Source organism: Geotrypetes seraphini, chromosome 1 (genome assembly GCF_902459505.1).
Source record: "Geotrypetes seraphini chromosome 1, aGeoSer1.1, whole genome shotgun sequence".
NCBI lineage: Eukaryota > Metazoa > Chordata > Amphibia > Gymnophiona > Dermophiidae > Geotrypetes > Geotrypetes seraphini.
Window position 1 is genome coordinate 507,971,137 of NC_047084.1, and position 20,215 is coordinate 507,991,351.

At 41.7% G+C, this 20,215-nt stretch overlaps 1 protein-coding gene across 4 annotated transcripts in view; it reads right to left on the bottom strand.

Annotated features, from left to right (window-relative positions):
- Positions 1–20,215, bottom strand: part of SLC35D2 (solute carrier family 35 member D2) — a 252,160-nt gene that overhangs the window by 42,383 nt on the left and 189,562 nt on the right. For all 4 annotated transcript variants that reach the window (XM_033928325.1, XM_033928295.1, XM_033928314.1 and 1 more), the window contains exon 7: positions 5,430–5,532. In XM_033928325.1, coding sequence (XP_033784216.1) covers positions 5,430–5,532 — 103 coding nt within the window. The remainder of the gene's footprint in view (positions 1–5,429; positions 5,533–20,215) is intronic.

Sequence of the window (20,215 nt, forward strand, 5' to 3'; positions counted from 1 at the left end):
CAAGAGATGACCCGGGAAACTACAGACCGGTGAGTCTGACCTCGGTTCCGGGGAAAATGGCGGAAGCACTGATAAAAGAAAACATTGATGAACATTTGGAAAGAAACGAACTTCTGAAAACAAACCAACATGGTTTCTACAGGGGGAGATCGTGCCTAACTAACTTATTGCACTTCTTCGAAGGAATTAACAAACAGATGGACAGAGGAGACCCCATAGACATCATATACCTGGATTTCCAAAAAGCCTTTGACAAGGTGCCTCACGAGCGTCTACTCCGGAAACTGAAGAACCATGGGGTGGACGGAGATGTACATAGATGGATCAGAAACTGGTTGGCGGGTAGGAAACAGAGGGTAGGGGTGAAGGGCCACTACTCAGACTGGAGGAGGGTCACGAGTGGTGTTCCACAGGGCTCGGTGCTCGGGCCGCTGCTATTTAATATATTCATAAATGATCTAGAAACAGGGACGAAGTGTGAGATAATAAAATTTGTGGACGACACCAAACTATTTAGTGGAGCTCGGACTAAAGAGGACTGCGAAGAATTGCAAAGGGACTTGAACAAACTAGGGGAATGGGCGACGAGATGGCAGATGAAGTTCAACATTGAGAAATGTAAAGTATTGCATCTGGGAAGCAGAAACCCGAGGTACAGCTATTCAATGGGAGGGATGTTATTGAATGAGAGTACCCAGGAAAGGGACTTGGGGGTAATGGTGGACATGACAATGAAGCTGACGGCACAGTACGCAGCAGCCACTAAGACAGCGAATAGAATGCTAGGTATAATCAAGGAGGGCATTACAACCAGGACGAAAGAAGTTATCCTGCCGTTGTATCGGGCGATGGTGCGCCCGCATCTGGAATACTGCGTCCAATATTGGTCGCCGTACCTTAAGAAGGATATGGCATTACTCGAGAGAGTTCAGAGGAGAGTGACACATCTGATAAAAGGGATGGAAAACCTTTCATACGCTGAGAGATTGGAGAAACTGGGTCTCTTTTCCCTGGAGAAGAGGAGACTTAGAGGGGATATGATAAGAGACTTATAAGATCATGAGGGGCATAGAGAGAGTAGAGAGGAACAGATTCTTCAAACTTTCAAAAAATAAAAGAACAAGAGGGCATTCGGAAAAGTTGAAAGGGGACAGATTCAAAACAAATGCTAGGAAGTTCTTCTTTACCCAAAGGGTGGTGGACACCTGGAATGCGCTTCCAGAGGACGTAATAAGGCAGAGTACGGTATTGGGATTTAAGAAAGGATTGGACAATTTCCTGCTGGAAAGGGGGATAGAAGGGTATAAATAGAGGATCACTGCACAGGTCCTGGACCTATTGGGACACCACGTGAGCAGGCTTCTGGGCACGATGGACCTCAGGTCTGACCCAGCAGAGGCATTGCTTATGTTTTTATGGTTCAGAAAATGAGCAACGCGCTTGCTAAAAGTTATGGAAAACCTTTCATACGCTTAAAGATTAGAGAAACTGGGGTTCTTTTTCATGGAAAAGAGGAGGCTTAGAGGGGACATGATAGAGACTTACAAGATCATGAAGGGCATACAGAAAGTGGAGAGGGACAGGTTCTTCAAACTTTCAAAAAACTACAAGAACGAGAGGTTATTCGGAAAAATTGAGAGAGGACAGATTCAGAACCAATGCTAGGAAGTCCTTCTTCACCCAAAGGGTGGTGGACACCTGGAATGCGTTTCCAGAGGGTGTGATAGGACAGAGTACGCTATTGGGTTTCAAGAAGGGATTAGATGATTTCCTGAAGGAAAAAGAGATAGAAGGCTATAGATAGAGGATTATAATACAGGTCCTGAACCTGATGGGCCACCGCATGAGCAGACTGCTGGGCGCGATGGACCTCCGGTCTGACCCAGCAGAGGCACTGCTTATGTTCCCTTCTTTATCATTCCTAGCATTCTCAGTTTATATTTGGATCCTTGGGTCTGCGCCCACCCTCCACCCCCACCTGAAGTCCCAGTGATCTGGCTATCTCTAAACCATCCTGCCTCCTTTACACCTGCAGATTTTACCTTTAAAACCCTGATGGTCTAGTGGTGAAACAGGTCAGGAGCAATCTTCTTACCCTCCTGCCCAGTGAAGGCCACAATCAAAAATGCCTGCCACGAGTTCCCATTGAAGTCTCGTGAATTCCTGCAGTCATGCGAGACTGCAGCGGGAACTTTCCCCCACAGAATTGCCCACTTGTTGGTTTATATACTCTTTTGCTGGCTTTATTTGTTCTTCTCCCCTTCTCTATTGCTCACTAATCCACCCACCAGGCTACTTGAGACAACTGTGTGCTGCTCTACTAGGTTTTCCCATACCAGGTGTAGAAGAACATAAGAATTGCCGCTGCTGGGTTAGACCAGTGGTCCATCATGCCCAGCATTCCGCTCACGCAGCAGCCCTTAGATCAAAGACCAGTGCCCTGAGACTAGACTTACCTGCATACGTTCTGGTTCAGCAGAAACTTGTCTAACTTTGTCTTGAATCCCTGGAGGGTGTTTCCCCTATGACAGCCTCTGGAAGAGCGATCCAGTTTTCCACCACTCTCTGGGTGAAGAAGAACTTCCTTACTTTTGTACGGAATCTATCCACTTTTAACTTTAGAGAGTGCCCTCTCGTTCTCTCCACCTTGGAGAGGGTGAACAACCTGTCTTTATCTACTAAGTCTATTCCCTTCATTATCTTGAATGTTTCAATCATGTCCCCTCTCAGTCTCCTCTTTTCAAGGGAGAAGAGGCCCAGTTTCTCTAATCTCTTGCTGTATGGCAACTCCTCCAGCCTCTTAACCATTTTAGTTGCTCTTCTCTGGACCCTTTCGAGTGGTACTATGTCCTTCATGTACGGCGACCAGTGCTGGACGCAGTATTTCAGGTGAGGGCGTACCATGGCCCGGTACAGCGGCATGATAACCTTCTCCAATCTGTTCGTGATCCCCTTCTTAATTATTCCTAACATTTTGGAGGAATTGGGGGGGCATACTTTCATCTTTCTAGTGGTCATCTGGTTAATTTGGGTACCTTTTTGGCCCTTATTCTCTTTTAAAACAGATCTAACTCCGAACGTCTAAAATTCTAAATGACACCCTGGATGTTTTGAAAAAGGTATGATTATCCCTGCAAGATGCCCAAAACCCACCCACACCACGCATCTTTCATACCTCCTTAACATTAGACATCCTGGAGGATGACTGCCCTGCAAGACTTCTAAAAAATTAGTCTTGAAAATCGTCACGCGCATTTGGCGATTAAAATGTCCAAGTGCCGGTTTACGCCATTTGTTTGGACATTTTTCTTGAAAAAAGTAGAGAAGGGTGACGAAAATGATCAAAGGGATAGAAAAATTTCCATATGAGGAAAGGCTAAAGCGACTAGGACACTAGACTGGAAAAGAAACAGCTCAGAGAAGATATAATAGAGGCCTATAAAATACTGACTGGAGTGGAACAGGTAGATGTGAATCACTTGTTTACGCTTTCCAAAAATACTAGAACTGGGGGGGCATGCAATGAAGCTACTAAGTAGTAGATTTAAAGCAAAAGGAGAAAATATATCTTCCCTCAAAGTGGCAGTCCATAATCCACTGCTTATTCCTAGAATAAGCAACATACTCTTTGGGATCTTGCTAGGTACTTGTGACCTGGGTTGGCCACAGTTAAGAACAGGAGAGTGTGGCGCAGTGGTTAAAGCTACAGCCTCAGCACCCTGGGGTTGTGGGTTCAAACCCATGCTGCTCCTTGTGACTATGGGCAAGTCACTTAATTGCCCCAGGTACATTAGATTGATTGTGATTCCGCTGGCACAGACAGGGAAAAATGCTTGAGTATCTGACTAAATGCATGTAGACCGTTCTGAGCTCCCCTGGGAGAATGGTATAGAAAATAAATAAATACTGGGCTTAGCAGACTTGTGATCTGTCCCAGTATGCCAGCTCTTAAGTTATGTTATATTCTTGTGTGAGTTGTACTCTTGGACTTCAAATTTATGAAATCTTGTAGTTCTCTGTAATAAGCTTCTACCAGGACACGTGGAGGGGCATAATTGAAAGGAACGTCTAAGTCCGTTTTCATCCAAGTCGCAAGTCTTCCAAAGTAAAAGATAGCTTAGGACACAGTTTCAAAAAATACGTCCAAATTTTTTGTTTCGAAAATCGTCTAACTATGTCTTGCCGATCTGATCGTCCAAGCCGCTAAATCGTCCATCTTTATACCATATTTTCATCCAAGTCAAAAACGCCTAAAACAAGCCCTGTTGGATGTGGGAGGGGTCTGCAAAGTGATGGACTGAACACCCAGACATGGCACCTAAATAGTAGGGTACCTTACAGGGCACTGCTGTGAACTTCACAAAAAGGGTACCATGTCTTCATCTCACTACAGCTCCCATATAGGTCACGGTGAGCCCCCCAAACCACCTTCAGAATCCCCTAGACCCACTTATCTACCACCCTAATAGCCCTTATGGCTGCAGGAGCCACTTATATGCCAGTACAAAAGGGATTTGGGGGTGTATAGGGGAGTGCACATGTTTTAGTATCAATGCAGTGATTACAGGGGCTTATGAGCATGGGGCCTCCTCTATGGGTCCCTAACCTGCCCCCAAGATGACTTAAGCTGCCTCTGTGCAGGACGACTAGGCTTTCCTATGCCAGGCTGCCAGGTGATGATGTTCTGAAGGCTGAATTTTACAGGTGTGATTATGATTTTTATGGGGTTGGAGGGGGGGGTCGGTGATCACTGGGGTAATGGGGGATCTATTATGTGTTTGCAGTGCTTATCTGGTGACTTTAGGTGGGTTTTTGTGACTTAGACCATGTTTTAAATGGTCTAAGTCACAACATCCAAGTTCCGTCTAGGCTCTGTTGTAAAACTTTTGGTTATCCATGCTGTACGACTAAGTCTAAGCCTGCCCACGTCCCACCCAAATCCTGTGCTTGATGGCAAAAAAGGGTTGTCCTTTATCGCAATGTTTATGAGCTGCTATTGCACAAAATCAAGTCTTATTATACAATAAAGCGGCTAAGCACCAAGGGTCACCTTCACTGTTATAGGTTGTGAGCCTGTCATGACAGACAGGGGAAAATGCTAGAGTACCTGAATAAATTCATGTACACCATTCAGAGCTTTCCAGGAGAACAGTATAGAAAAATAAATAAATAAGCAGGGAAATGTATGTGTGCCTGAGAGCAGGTGTAGATGCATGTGGCTACTTTCTGTGGGATAATTTCATAAAGTGAGAATTTAGTCCCCTGTTACCATCTTAGATGGTTGGTCATTTTAAGACAGCCACTTAAGCAAAAAAATCATCATATCCTTGCATACATGGCTTTCAAAATTGTTCTCTGAAAATCATAGCATTCTCATTCAGATGCTCAGCACTTTGTGCTGTGTGTGCATGTAAACCTCAGAAAATTACCTTAGGATCAATTTTTATTGCAATATAAACTCCGTTTGCTGCTGTGAAGATATTACTCAGTAAAGCGATGAGGTATCCTTCCAATTGAAAAGAGAGATCAAATCTGAAAAGGAAATTTAAAAATACATTTAAGTGCAACTCTTGCATCAACAGTGAATTCAAATTCTATTTCAACTGAATCCCATAAGAAATTAACAGAGAGATGACACAGGATCGTTCCGGCACTGAAATTTATTGAAATTTATTGAAATTTTAAATATAGTATACCCCCGAAATTCATGGGGGTTCCATTCCAGGAACACCTGTGAATTTTGAAAAACCGCAAATGTGATTTAGGAGCGGATCGGAGGCAGGAGAGGGCAGCTGGGGCGTTGGCGGGTGCTGAAAATCGGGTGTGGGGTCATTCTTAATATTTTCCGACCGCCTCTTCCTGGTACTAAAGTCAAGCTATACCAATCAGTAGCTGCTTTGACATGCTATCTGGCGGGTCAAAGCAGCTCCTGATTAGTGTAGCTTGACTTTAGTACCAGGAAGAGGCGGTCGGAAAATACCGCGAAAGAATGAGTCTGCGATTCGCGAACTGCAAATTCACGGGAGTATACTGTAATAAACACACATTCAAACAGGAGAGAACATACCTTCTAAACAAACTATATCATCAGAATGCTTGAGATATTCATGAACTATTCCCAAACCTACCCATCCCTCCCCATTTGCAGAGTGAAAAACCATATCAGCATTCATACATGAACATACATACATATCCATTCTTTCAATAACACTCAACCATTATTCACATATTCTTGTATAGGTGACCATAACCTTTTAAATTTAGCCTTCTTGCCTCTCTTTTCTATTAAGGTTGCCACATATTTACCAATAAAGCAAACTGAGTTCCACCAAAATTGAAACGATAACAAAGATGCATTTTTCCACGTTTTCAGAATAGTTTGAATTGCAACAGCAGTAAGTATTGCTATTAACCATTTGTAATCATTAGAGTCATATCAAGAGTAGCATCAAAGAGATTGCCATAATCCAAAATAATTTATCACAGATTTCAACTCTCTCACTCCAGATAAGGCAGTGCAATGATGTGTAACATCTCTGAGTGGAAGGGGCAGTGCATTTAAGCTGCCATCTTCGTGCACCGCAGGCTCTGCCCCCCACTACTTTTACTTCTTGTGTAATACATTTTAGACTCCTAATGCAGTCAAAAAGCCACACGTTGAGTCTAACAGAGTCAAGTATTTTTTGTGGACACTGCTGATGTGTCTTCCTTCATCTCCACTGTTTGCTGTGCACTCTCTCTGGGAAAACATGACTAAAGTCTCAAGAAAAAAGACAGAAATTCAAATATGTTAAGCTTTTGGATTGGTGATGTTATTCCAGAGACTGTCACATATCTAGTCAGTTTATTAAGACATGAAGCTGAATAGGGTGAGCCACTGGGGACATGGTCTGATCAATATTTTGCCCCAACAGAGCATCAGTGACTAGAGAACCTGAGGGCAGGGGCAGAGACTGGTTTGTTTGTCCCGCCTCCAGCCATAAAAGCAGTTCCACTGCTTCTGCATTTATGTGGCTTTAAACTTTTAGGGCACTCAAGTTTCAAGTTTATTTAAATTTGATAAATCGCTTATTACATACTAAGCGAGTAACAGTAAAATATAAGATAGATCTAGAGTTCGTTGTACAGCTTTAAAAGGGGATAAAAACAGACTGACAAAACAGACAAACTCAGATACATAAGGGAAGGAAAAAGAAAGGGAGGAAGTTACAAAATTACTATTCAATTGAGGAGAAAAGGAAAAGCCAAATAGGGAGAGAACATGAGGAGTGGGATTAAGATTATTGAAAATGAATTGCTTAAAGATTAAATGCGTCTTTAAAGAGAAAAGTTTTTAAATTAGTTCTAAATCTGCTGAGATCTTTAACTTCTCTTATTTATAAAGGCAGGGCGTTCCAGGTTAAAGGGGCCATTACTGAATATATATCATGACATCTGGTTCCAATAATTTTCAAAGAAGGAACCATTAGCAACCCCTGAGTTGTGGATCGGAGAGAACGTGTCGTGTTATATGGGATTAGTAACCGATCTATAAATTGAGGTTCGTTGGTAGATAGTGTTTTAAATAATAAGAGCAATATTTTATAAGTTATACGTTGATTAATGGGAAGCCAATGTGAGTCTATCAAAAAGGGAGTTACATGGTCAAATTTTTTTCCATTATGAATAATTTTAATTGCAGTGTTTTCAATTATTTATAAACGTTTTTTTTTCCTTTTGAGTGATGTTTAACAATAGCGAGTTGCAATAATCAAGCTTAGCGATGACAAGTGAATGTATTAAAATATTTAAAGATTTGGGTTCTAGAAACTTGGACATGGAATGAATCAAACGCAAACGGTAGAAACAATATTTGACTACATTACTGATGTGATCGTGATAAGAACGTTTGTCATCGATAATAACCCCGAGTATCTTCAGTGATGATACTAGATTTATAATTGTGTTGTCAATTAAAAATGGAGCCGATAGTTTTAACCCCTGTTTCGTTGGAAAGAGTAGAGCCTTAGTTTTTGTTATATTTAGAGCTAGTCTGTTTTGTATAAGCCAATTTTTTATTTTTCTAATTTTTGGTTGATTAGGAATATTTCATTAGTATTTTCGGGATTGAAGGGGTGAGTTAATTGAATGTCGTCTGCGTAAGCATAAGTAGTAAAGCCTATTGATTGACTTAGACTTAGTAAAGGTGAAAGAAAGATATTAAAAAGTAAGGGAGACAAAATAGAGCCCTGAGGAATACCGTAGTTGTGTGAGAAAGGCTTAGAAATTGTATTATTAAAGTGTACCGTAGATGACCGATTAGATAGAAAAGAAGTAAACCACTGTAAGGTTAAATCACAGACGCCTATGGTTTTTAATCTGTCTAGAAGTAGAGAATGATCAATAGTGTCGAATGCGGCTGAAAGATCGAGGGAAAAGAGTATAACGGAGTTATGATGGTCTAAGTTATAAATGATATTAGTGGTAAGGCCTATTAATGAGTATTCGGTGTGATTTTTCCTAAAATCGGTTTGATTGGGATGTAATACGTTAGTGATTTCTACAAAATCAGACAGTTGGTTGAATACTACTCTTTCAGTTATTTTTGCCAAAAAAGGGATATTGGCGATGGGACGGTAATTCGCAGGGTCCTCTTGTTTTGCGATCCTTTATTATGGGGAAGATTGTAGCGGTTTTCCATGGCAGAGGCAAAATTAAGACTTTTTGATATAAAGGAATGTATGAAGGGGCCAAAACAGGAAAAATATTTCTTTAGAATTAAAGGAGGAATGATCTCAGATGGAGAGCTTTTTAGGTTTACTTTTTGGATGATGTGTTTGATATTGGTCAAAGTAGGAAGGTTAAAGATAGAGCATTTGGCAAAAGGAAGTTGATGATTGTTTGAAGTATCTGGAGGATTGATGAATGAGATAGAATCAAAGTTCTTTCGTATGTTTTTAATTTTGTCACAGAAAGAGTTAGCCAAATCTTGAGCTGTTAGATCCATTTTGCTGGCTTCCTTTTGTGGGTTGGGAGTGAAAGATTTTAAAATGGAGAAGAGAATAGAGGGGTTTTTAGCTGTTATAATTTTATTGGAGTAGTAAGATCTTTTGGTATCGTTAATTTTTAATTTATAAAAGAGTGATTGTTCTTTAAATAATTTCAAATTTTCAACTAATTTATTTTTACGCCATTTCCTTTCAAGGGACCTGAGTTGTCTTTTAATTAGAGAGAGCTCTGGTGAGTATCAGGGATTTTGGGTTTTTCGAATAGAGATAGTTTTATTAATGAGTGGTGCTTCGTTGTCCAGCAAGAGTTGGATAGCTGAATTCCAAGTGATAAGTTGATCTTCTAGGGAATCAGTCTCTGACATTAAGGATTTTGAATTGAAAAAAGAGGAGACGGAAGAAAGCTCTAGTTTTGTGTAGTCCCGATAGGAAATCGTTTTAGGTGAGGGAATAATTGCTTGTTTATTTTTTAAAAGTGAACTAAAGGAAATGAGATGATGATCTGACCCATTAATCTACAGTACAAATTAATGTATGTTCAATTGATTTCCATGTATTGAAAAAGTCCAATACAGACCTTACAATTTTTATTAGCAAAGATTTGTGAGATGAGTCAAAACATTCATGAAAATATGAGGGAAAAGTCACATTTTGCACAAATGAACTGAAACCTTTTGCCTGTGCACATCCATTGCCAGTACTGTGTCTCCAGTTATCCTTTATGAACATAAGAATTGCCGCTGCTGGGTCAGACCAGTGGTCCATCGTGCCCAGCAGTACACTCACACGGCGACCCCAAGGTCAAAGACCAGTGCTCTACAATGAGTCCAGCCTCACCTTTGTACGTTGGACTCATTTTAGAGCACTGGTCTTTGACCCGGGGGACGCCATGTGAGCGGACTGCTGGGCACGATGGACCACTGGTCTGACCCAGCAGCGGCAATTCTTATGTTCATGAAAATTGCCTAAGTTCTCATCAGGCCACTGGCTACTTCTGATGCTTCACTAGGGCCCCCTTTTATGAAGACGCATTAGGCTTTTTTATCGTCAGCTAAGGTGGTATTAGCTCCAATGCTCATAGGAATTCTATGAGCCTAATGCGGCTTCATAAAAATAGGGGGGGAGGAACTGTAAGGAAACCAAGAATCTGATCTCATTTTATAGAAGGGCACTATCAAATCAAACACTAAGGAGACCACAACTGAAGATTATCTATGGGGGAGATACTGAATTTGCAATGCTCAGTGGTTTTTAAGCTGTTTTCAGGCGTGGGCTGAATAAACCCCAGATAGTTAATGCCCAGCCATGTACAGCCTCCAGCATTAAATATCCAGGTACTGTATGTGCAGTCACCTGGAAGTTAACCAGGCACTACCAATATCCAGACTGCTGCCCAGTTAGCTCAGCAAATAAAATTAGGATGGCCATTTTATCATCATTTTAAAATCCTCTTTCACTTTATTTATTCCCTCGGTGACGTCTACTCTTCACAAATGTTCATATTATCTGGAAAAAAGGCACACTTTCCCTTCTAACTAGTCCCTGAGATCATTTATAAAGACATTGAAGTGGTAAAAGTAGATAGCATTTTAAGAAAGGTTTGGCAAATTCCTGGAGGAAAAGTCCATAGTCTGTTATTAAAGACATGGGGGAAGCTTCTGCTTGCCCTGGATCGGTAGCATGGAATGTTGCTACTCTTTGGGTTTTGGCCAGGTACTAGTGACCTGGATTGGCCACCCTGAGAATGGGCTACTGGGCTTGATGGACCATTAGTCTGACCCAGTAAAGCTATTCTTATGTTCTTATGTAACCTATTATAGCACTGATCTTTGTAGCTCTCTAATGGTCACTTTTTCTTCCCCAAAGTGAAACCCACTGATCTAAGTTCTGTTGCCCCTCCCGCACCCTGCATATTAACAGCTAATGCAAAATGGTTAAGATTGTTGAGAGACTCAACATTTGCTGTTATCTGTTGGCTATCTTTCCATTGTTCTTTGTATGGATTACATTGAATGAACTCTGACGCAGGCAGATACACCGAAACACAGACTGTGTCGGGTCCTTCAGTAAACAGAAGTTTGACTGCTCAGAACTTGAAGGCTCCTTCTGCTTCTTTTTTGTGCTTCTTGGTTGCTTTATACTTTGACTCCCTCTCTTTTTTGACTATCTGACACTGGTACAGATAATGCATAGGCAGTTATTGGTTGGGAGAGAGATACCATGCTGTGAATGCTAAGGAACATAGAATGGGATGAAGGAAGGATCCTTGTTCTGTATCAGCAAGGTTGAAAAGATTTGTAGAATGATGGGTTCCCTTTTGTTGAGTTGGAGGAGGAGGAGGAACCACAGTTGATGTGGCCAATGAGGTGCTATAAGAATCATGGTGGCTTGTGCTTGACAAGGTTTGAGTAGAGACTTCACGAGTAAAGGAAATGGAGGGAAAGCATATGGGAATTTGTCCCTCCAATCGAGAAGAAAGTCATCAGACTCCAGATGATTTAGAGTGTAAAGTCTAGAATAGAAGAGAGGAAGCTTGTGATTGTGGGGGAAGCAAAGAAATCCACTTCTGGAGTTCCCCATTGTACTAAGATTTGATGTAAAGTGTTGGAATTGAATGACCACTTGTGCTGTTGTAGGAGTTTGCTCAATGTGTTGGCTAAGATGTTTTCTTTTCCTGCTAGGTAGACTGCTCTCAGGAAAATGTTGTGAGGACCAGATTTGGATAATTTCTTCGCAAAGATCCTGCACTTCCCTGCTTGTTCATGTAGTACATAGCTACCTATTTGTCTGTGCAGATGAGTACTACTTGATTGAGGAGACTATCTTGAAATGTGTATACAGCATTGCAAATTGCACATAGCTCAAAGAAGATTGATGTGGAGAGCTTTTTCTGAAGGACTCTAAGCCTTGGGTATGAAGGCCATTGAGGCATCGGTTGTCAATATCTTCTGATGGGATGGTGTTTGGATTAGAAGACCTTTGGAGAGATTGGACAGCAATACCACCACTGAATGACTTTAGAAGATGTAATGTCACTTTGAGTTGTTGGGATAGCAGTCCAGTAGCTTGAGACCACTGGGTTGGAAGTGCCTATTGAGGTTCCCTGAGATATAGATTGGTAAAAGGAGTTGCATGTATTGTAGAGGCCATGTGGCTGAGGAATTTTCATATTTAGCGTGCAGTTATGCAGCGACAAGAGGAATCATTTTGGAAAATCTGAATTAGAGTATCAAGTTTTTGTTGCGGTAGGAATGCACAAGATTGAGTTGTGTCCAAGAGGGCCCCGGTGAACTCTAGAGTTTCAGTGGGTTCAAGATGGGATTTCTCATAGATGACTGTGAATCCTAGGAGCTCCAATAGACAAACTGTTGCATTCATAATCTGGTGAGCTTGTTGAGGTTTGGAAGCTTTGATCAACCAGTTGTCCAGGTAAGGGAACACATGAAAACTAAATGAGCGAAGGAGTGCAGCTAGTATTATTAAGCACTTCGTGAATACTCTGGGTGCAGATGCCAGACTGAATGAAGTACCTTGTACTGAAAGTGACATGTTCCCACCCATAAGCAGAGGTATTTCCTGTGAGCAAGTAGGATGGAAATATGGGTGTAAACTTCCTTGAGGTCATCAGAGTATACTCAAGTCGTTCTTCTCTAATAGTGGTAATAAGCTTCCCAGAGAGACCATGCAAAACTTATCCTTCATTAACTATTTGTTGAGAGCTCGGAGATCCAGAAATGGATGGATGCCTCCAGTCTTTTTTCGTCATGAAGAAATATTTGGAGTAGAACCCTCAGCCCCTCACTTGCAAAGGAACTTGTTCTATGGCACTGAAAAGGAGGAGGGATGAGAGCTCTTGGTGAAGGAAAGCCTTCTGGTGGAAGTTGAAAAGAGACTCCTTTGGAGGGTGGTTAAAAGTTTTCTTCCATAAATGTTGGTCACAGTCCCGACTCACTACCTGAAGGACCCAATGACTGGAAGTTATTAGAGTCCAACAGTGAAGGTAATAGGTGAGTCAATCCCCTATAGGTAGAGTCTGAGAGAATGGTTGAGAAACACTGACCATACTCTTTAAAAGGAAATTTTAAAAGATTGCTGATGTTTGGACTGAGATAGTGCAGAAGTTTTCTGCTACCTCTGTTGTCTGGGATGCCTTTGAGTGATTGGGCAAGCGGACACAAAAGGTTGGCAATATCTATGCCTCGAATAATAGGTGGAACGTTTAAAAATATTTGAATATCTCCTTGACTTCTGAGGAGAATAAGGTTGTCATGCAATCAGTATAACATTCAATTTTTTTGTGTGTGGCCTCCTTTATGTTGTCTCCAAACAAATCATTCTCCTATACATGATATGTTAGAAATATGGTCTTGAATGCTAGTCTAAATCTGAGATCCTCAGCCATGCTTGTCTTCACAAAGCGATAGAGACTGCAGCAGTTCGAGATGTAATATCAAATGTAGAGTAAACCATGTACTTTCTGGTTTCTAGAAGATCATGTATTAGATGATTTACCTCGACTTTCAAAAGGCTTTCGACAAGGTGCCACATGAAAGGCTACTTAAGAAGCTGTGGAACCACGGGGTGGGAGGGGATGTGCACAGATGGATCAAGCACTGGTTGTCGGGTAGACTGCAGAGGGTTGGAGTAAAGGGTCAATATTCTGACTGGCGGGGAGTCACGAGCGGTGTGCCACAGGGATCGGTGCTGGGGCCTTTACTCTTTAACATATTCATCAATGACCTGGAAAAGGAGGCAAAATATGAGGTTATAAAATTTGCAGACGATACCAAACTGTGCGGCAGAGTTAGGACCAGGAAGGAGTGTGAGGACATGCAAAGGGACCTGGACAAGCTGGAAGACTGGGCAAACAAATGGCAAATGCGCTTCAACATGGACAAATGCAAGGTCATGCATATAGGGAAAAAGAACCCGTTGTTCAACTACAAATTGGGGGGGGTATTGTTGGGAGACAGCAGACTCGAGAGAGACTTGGGTGTGCTGGTGGATGCATCACTGAAGCCATCTGCACAGTGCGCAGCAGCCTCAAAAAAAGCCAACAGGATGCTGGGAATCATAAAGAAGGGCATAGTAACCAGAACACGGGAAGTCATCATGCCATTGTATCGAGCGATGGTGCGTCCACATCTAGAATACTGCGTTCAGTATTGGTCGCCGCACCTCAAGAAGGACATGGCGGTACTTGAGAGAGTCCAAAGGAGAGCAATGAAAATGGTAAGAGGGCTGGAACACTGCTCATACGCCGAGAGGCTGGATAGGCTGGGGCTCTTCTCTCTGGAGAAAAGGAGGCTCAGGGGAGATATGATAGAGACCTTCAAGATCATGAGGGGCATAGAGAGGGTGGATAGGGACAGATTCTTCAGACTGAAGGGGACAGCAAATACGAGGGGGCATTCTGAGAAACTGAAGGGAGACAGGTTCAAAACAAATGCAAGGAAGTTTTTTTTTCATCCAAAGGGTCGTGGACACTTGGAATGTGCTACCGGAGGAAGTGATCAGGCAGAGTACGGTACAAGGATTCAAACAGGGATTGGATGGATTCCTGAGGGATAAAGAGATCGTGGGATACTGAGGGAGGAGCTGGATGTAACACAAGTATAGGAAGTTAACCAGGTAATGAGTATAAACCAACCAGGTCGTACATGTGCAAGACCGGAGGGCTAGGACTTCGATAGGAAGGCAGGACTTAAATGGGAAACCAAGGTGGCAAGGGAGCCCCTTCTGATGATTCAGACAGGTCTTGACCTGTTTGGGCCGCCGCGGGAGCGGACTGCTGGGCAGGATGGACCTGTGGTCTGACCCGGCAGAGGCACTGCTTATGTTCTTATGTTCTTATGTTGAAAGGAAGGAAGATGTTCTGCTTTCTCGGTTCACAGATTGTTGTGGATGGGGGTAGTGAGAACAAATTAAGTATAAGCATCTGAGAAAAGAAAATGCAAGTTTCAAGTTTATTTGGAAGTTACCATCCCACTTATCAAAAATATTGTAACACTACTGTATAACTTGTGCACTGAGCAAAAAAGATTTCAACCTGCTTAATCCCTTGAGCTCTTTCTAGTGTACTTGGATTCTAATGCAGTATTTATATTGAACCACAAAGTGTGATTATCACTGGAGCCCAGATCACACATAACTGTGCATGCTAAAAGTAAAACTGTGTCCACTTTGCATATAAACTTAATAACACATTTAAAGTGTTGATAAGTTTATTTTCAAAGTGGAGATATTTTAAAATGAATTGAATATACTGCTTCACTTAGAAATAATAGATTAATGAAAATATAGCCTCAATAACTATCTATAAGAGTAAAACTGTGTACACAAGCTTATAGGATTATGGGATTTATGTATGCTTTCTCCCCCTGTTTTACCAAGTTGCGCTATGCGTTTTAGTGCGCGTTTAGCATGTGCTAACCGCTGTGACAGGGAGAGTCCTGTCATGCTGGAAGAAACCCTGCAGTGCTCTAAAACTATCCCTAAACCTGCTCCTAGAAGCAGACAGGTAAGGGAAACTGCCCTGCAGAATTTATCCCCAATGAAAGGCAGCCCAAAAATGGCCCGATTATACTTGCCTAGTTTTAGTGTAGGGAATGCTAAAGGCAAAGAACTACTAGTACCAGCATACACCAGGCAAGTGATAGCATAACCCCCAAAGGGATTAGCTCCTGCAATCAGCTCTGCTGGGGGTAGGGCTATCCAGGCTCATTAGCAAAAGCACCAGAGAACCACAAGTGTTTCTAGAGACAATCAGCCCAATGTAAGAGAAAAGGGTGTGGTCTCTAGGCCAAAGAAGCAGCCACCAACTTACAGTATACCTGAAGAAGCAGACCTGTGCAGAACTGAAACCTCTTAATCATTCTTCTGAAGGTACTGAATATGATATGGAAATGCCAAAAGAAATGTTAGTAAATGATATTGAAATGGAGCCTGAGGAATTAGGCATGTTTGTTTTTTTATTTATTTATTTTTTTAAATCGGTGGCTTGGATGTCAAAAAAGATAGATGTGTGAGTGTGCTGCTCCTCCTTCCCTGGCATTCTAAATGATTTTTTTTTTTCAGACATACAGAAATTTTTTTGGCAGTATTGGATTATAATTTGCTTAAAGATGTCTTCTGGGAAACAATCACATCTAGATTTCCAGCCCAAGAGGCAAAAACACGATCCTCCCACTCCTAAGATCCCCCTTCCTAAGGACACATTGGAGGAAGGAGAGGTAATGAATCAGCTTAGATCCATTAGAGAATAGCTGGATAAAATTTCTGAAGTTAAAGAAGAAGTGGCTGGTCTGTAAAATCAATTACAAATATCCAATGCCAGAATGGATCAATTAGAAAAAAGAGTTGAAGCAATGGAGGTGATTATGATTCAAAGTAAAAAGGATTACCTGACTGTTAAAAAGCTGGAGAGGGATATTGAAGACATAAATAATAGATCCCAAAGAAACAATGTGAGGATATTGGGACTCTCTGAACATGTGGAGGGGAATGATCCATTCCCTTTTTAGAGGATTTAATCCCTAAGTTATTAAATATAAAGTTTAAACTGTCATTTGAGATAGAGGGCTCGCAGAATCTCTGCTCGTGCAGGCAACCGTCAGACAGGGTCGTTAATCATTAAAGTTCTAAGATTTCAGCAGGCCATGCTGATCCTAAACTTGGGTAAAGAAATAAAAAAAATATTCAGTGGCACGATTCAAAATTAATTCTTGTACCAGATTTTGCTCAAAACATGGCTAATTTGAGAGAGATTTTTAGTCCTACATCCAGAATTAAAGCAGCTAGGAGTACGATATGGGGAGGGGCGGAGCCTAACTGCCAGAGGGGCGGAGCCTAACTGCCACAGGGAGCGCACGCATGTGATAACAGCTCCTCCACACCATAACCGAATTTGTTATAAAAGTGCCTTTTTGGGGAAAAATAATTAAAAACCGCCGTGACCATCGACACTGCCTTCAAGCAAGTATATAAATGTCGCCTCCGAAGCCGGCTAAAACAGAGTCTGCCGCACCCGCGCCGCTCGGTGGGAAGAGGCCTAAGCCTGACCCGAGCATGCCGAGCACGCCGGAGAAAATGGCGCTCAAGGGAGACGAGGCTTCATTCGACCTGCTCCTTAGAGAAATGCGCTCAATCCGATCGATAGTGCAGGAGCAGGTCGAGGAAACTAAATTACTCAGAGGGGAAATTGAAGCGCTAAATTCACAGTTTGTGGATGCGCGTCACCGCCTTGATGCCCTGGAAGAAAAAACGACAAACCTGCAAGCTACACAAACACTGGTGCAAACACATGCTAAATTGATCTCTAATCTGCAACGGGACATTGAAGATCTTTCTAATCGCAGCAGAAGGTCTAATCTGAGGATCATTGGATTACCTGAATCAACAGAGGGCTCTGATATGATTTCTTTCCTCTCTGACTTTCTGCCTAAAGCATTGGGTTTAACTTTCTCTCCTCCATTGGAAATAGAACGTGCTCACCGAGTGCCCTCTCATCTTTCTGCACATGCTACTGCACCTCGTCCTATAGTAGCTAAGCTGCTTAGATTTCAACACACCTTGCAGATTCTTACAGCTGCAAAAGCCAAACCCCAGCTGCTTCACCAGGGCAAGAAGCTCTTCATTGTTCCTGATCTGGCTAAAACTACAGCTCTGAAAAGAAAAGCATTTTTGTCTCATCGCCAAGAGCTCAAAGACATAGGTGCCAAATACGGTCTAATGTATCCTGCCAGGATGAAAGTCACCTACAACAATCATATTACTTCATATACAGAGCCGGATGAATTAGTAGCCTTTCTTGACTCCTTGAAAATGCACTGAGGTGGAGGGCAGCTGTTGGTTAATCTGTTCTTTCCCCTATATTGATGTACATGCACTTATCTGTTTTTTCTGACAGGCACACCAATCTCATGTTTTTGATACTGTATGGGTGTGAGGTTTGCTAGTTGTTCATCTGTGCTATATCTCCGTGCTCACAGGAGCACCCTTGAACTGTTATACTATACGCATAGCAATGGGGTCCTTTTTGACTACATTGCGTGCTGATATTTCTTGCTTTTTCTCCTTCTTCTCTTATCTCTCTCTGTTTTTCTTTCCTTTGCTTTCTGACAGGAGTGTCCTTTATATTCTTAAATATTATGTTGATTCTATGTTTTTTTTTTTGAACATGGGCAGATTCTACTGTATTATAATATTGTTTATTATGACTTATGACTGACCTACACATTTTTTCTTTTAATGTGAATGGTTTGAACCACCCTATTAAAAGGAAAAAGATAGCCAACTATATTTTCAATAAACACCCTGATGTGGTTTTTCTACAGGAGACCCATCTCACGCCTGCTGCAGCTTTGAAATTCCAACTTAAGGGATATTCCACTCATCTATATTCTCCTGCCACTCAGCGCAAAAAAAATGGGGTATCAATATTGCTTAATGATAAACTATCTCCTGTTATTCACTCCTCTAAAACAGATACAGAGGGTAGATGGTATTTCGTACATGCTGCGTTGCACTCGGTGGATTTTGTTTTTCTTAATGTCTATGCTCCAGTTCTAGATCATCCAGAATTTTTTCATGATCTTCAGACGGTATTGATGGAATATGGATCCTGCTCTCTAATATTAGGAGGTGACTTCAATCAAATTCAGGATATCTATATTGATAGATCATCATCCTGTAAGTATTCGAAATCCAGATCCTTCGCAGCCTTACATGCCCTCAAAGATACTTTTTCACTAGTTGATCCCTGGCGGCTGTTCAATCCAAAGGGTAGGGAGTACTCTCACTTTTCACCACCGCACAATACATACACAAGAATAGACTTCTTTCTTGTATCCTCCTCTCTAACTCATGACCTTACAAACACCATTATTCACCCGATCTCTCTTACAGACCATGCGGCCATTTCTTTGCATCTACTTCTTTCTGCGCCCCGTAAAGAATCTCCATCTTGGAGACTGAACAATACTTTACTCTTAGATACTGAAATAGCTGAAAAAATAAGATCCTTCACCATCGAATTCTTTGAATTTAATTCCAATGATCCTGCAGTTTGTCCTTCCATTGTTTGGGAGGCTTACAAAGCTACCATTAGAGGTGAATTAATTAAGCTTGCCTCCTGGAAAAAGAAACAATCCATGCAGAAAGAGAGGGAATTAGAATCTTCTATCAAAACGCTAGAATTACAACACATGTCTGCCCATTTATATGATCCGTCCATACATCAGCGTATCCAAAATCTTAAATACGAATATAATACTTTGGTTTCGTGTACAGCCAGGAGAGACATTTTTATTTCGTCCTCGGGTCATTACATGGGTGACAACCTCATGGGTCGTCCTTTGGCCAGATACTTTAAAACTAAATCTAAACGTTTGCACATCGCGGCTGTTCAAGACCCATCAGGACAGATGGCTAAGACTAGGTCTCTGATTTCCTCTCAATTTGAACAATTTTATGCTTCCCTATATAAATCCGAACACTCAGCCTCTAACTCTGAAGTAGATTCTTTTCTTGCTCCCTTGGTTCACCCGTCCTTATCAGACTCAGTAAAATTGGAACTTGATTCCCCTATCACTATATCTGAGATAGAAGCTGCAATTACATCCCTGCCCAATGGTAAAGCACCGGGTCCAGATGGCTTCACTAATGAGTTCTTCAAACAATTTCGAACTCTTTTGGCCCCTCATCTTCATACTTACTACGAATTTCTACATTCCACTCCAGATAAACAATTTAATTTTACTGAGGCTACTATTGTAGTTATTCCTAAACCTGACAGAGACCCCACCATGGTTAAAAACTTTCGCCCCATTTCTCTTCTTAATTTAGATTATAAAATTATGGCAAAACTTCTTTCTCTGAGACTCAATAGAGTGATCCCCTCTCTAATTCACAAAGATCAAGTAGGATTTATTAAGCAAAGATATATAGGTGACAACTTACGCCTCTTCCACCATGTTAATGCCCACGCTAAAACTCTTTCAGATCCTGTAATTGGCCTGGCTATTGATGCTGAAAAGGCCTTCGATCGTGTCGAATGGCCCTTTCTTTTCCGAATCCTGAAATGGTATAATTTTGGTTCGTTCTTTACGAAATGGGTAGAAACCTTGTACAGACAACCCACAGCTAGAATCTTGATCAATAATTCTCTTTCCAACAAGTTTTCACTTCACAGGGGCACTCGCCAAGGTTGTCCACTCTCCCCTTTACTA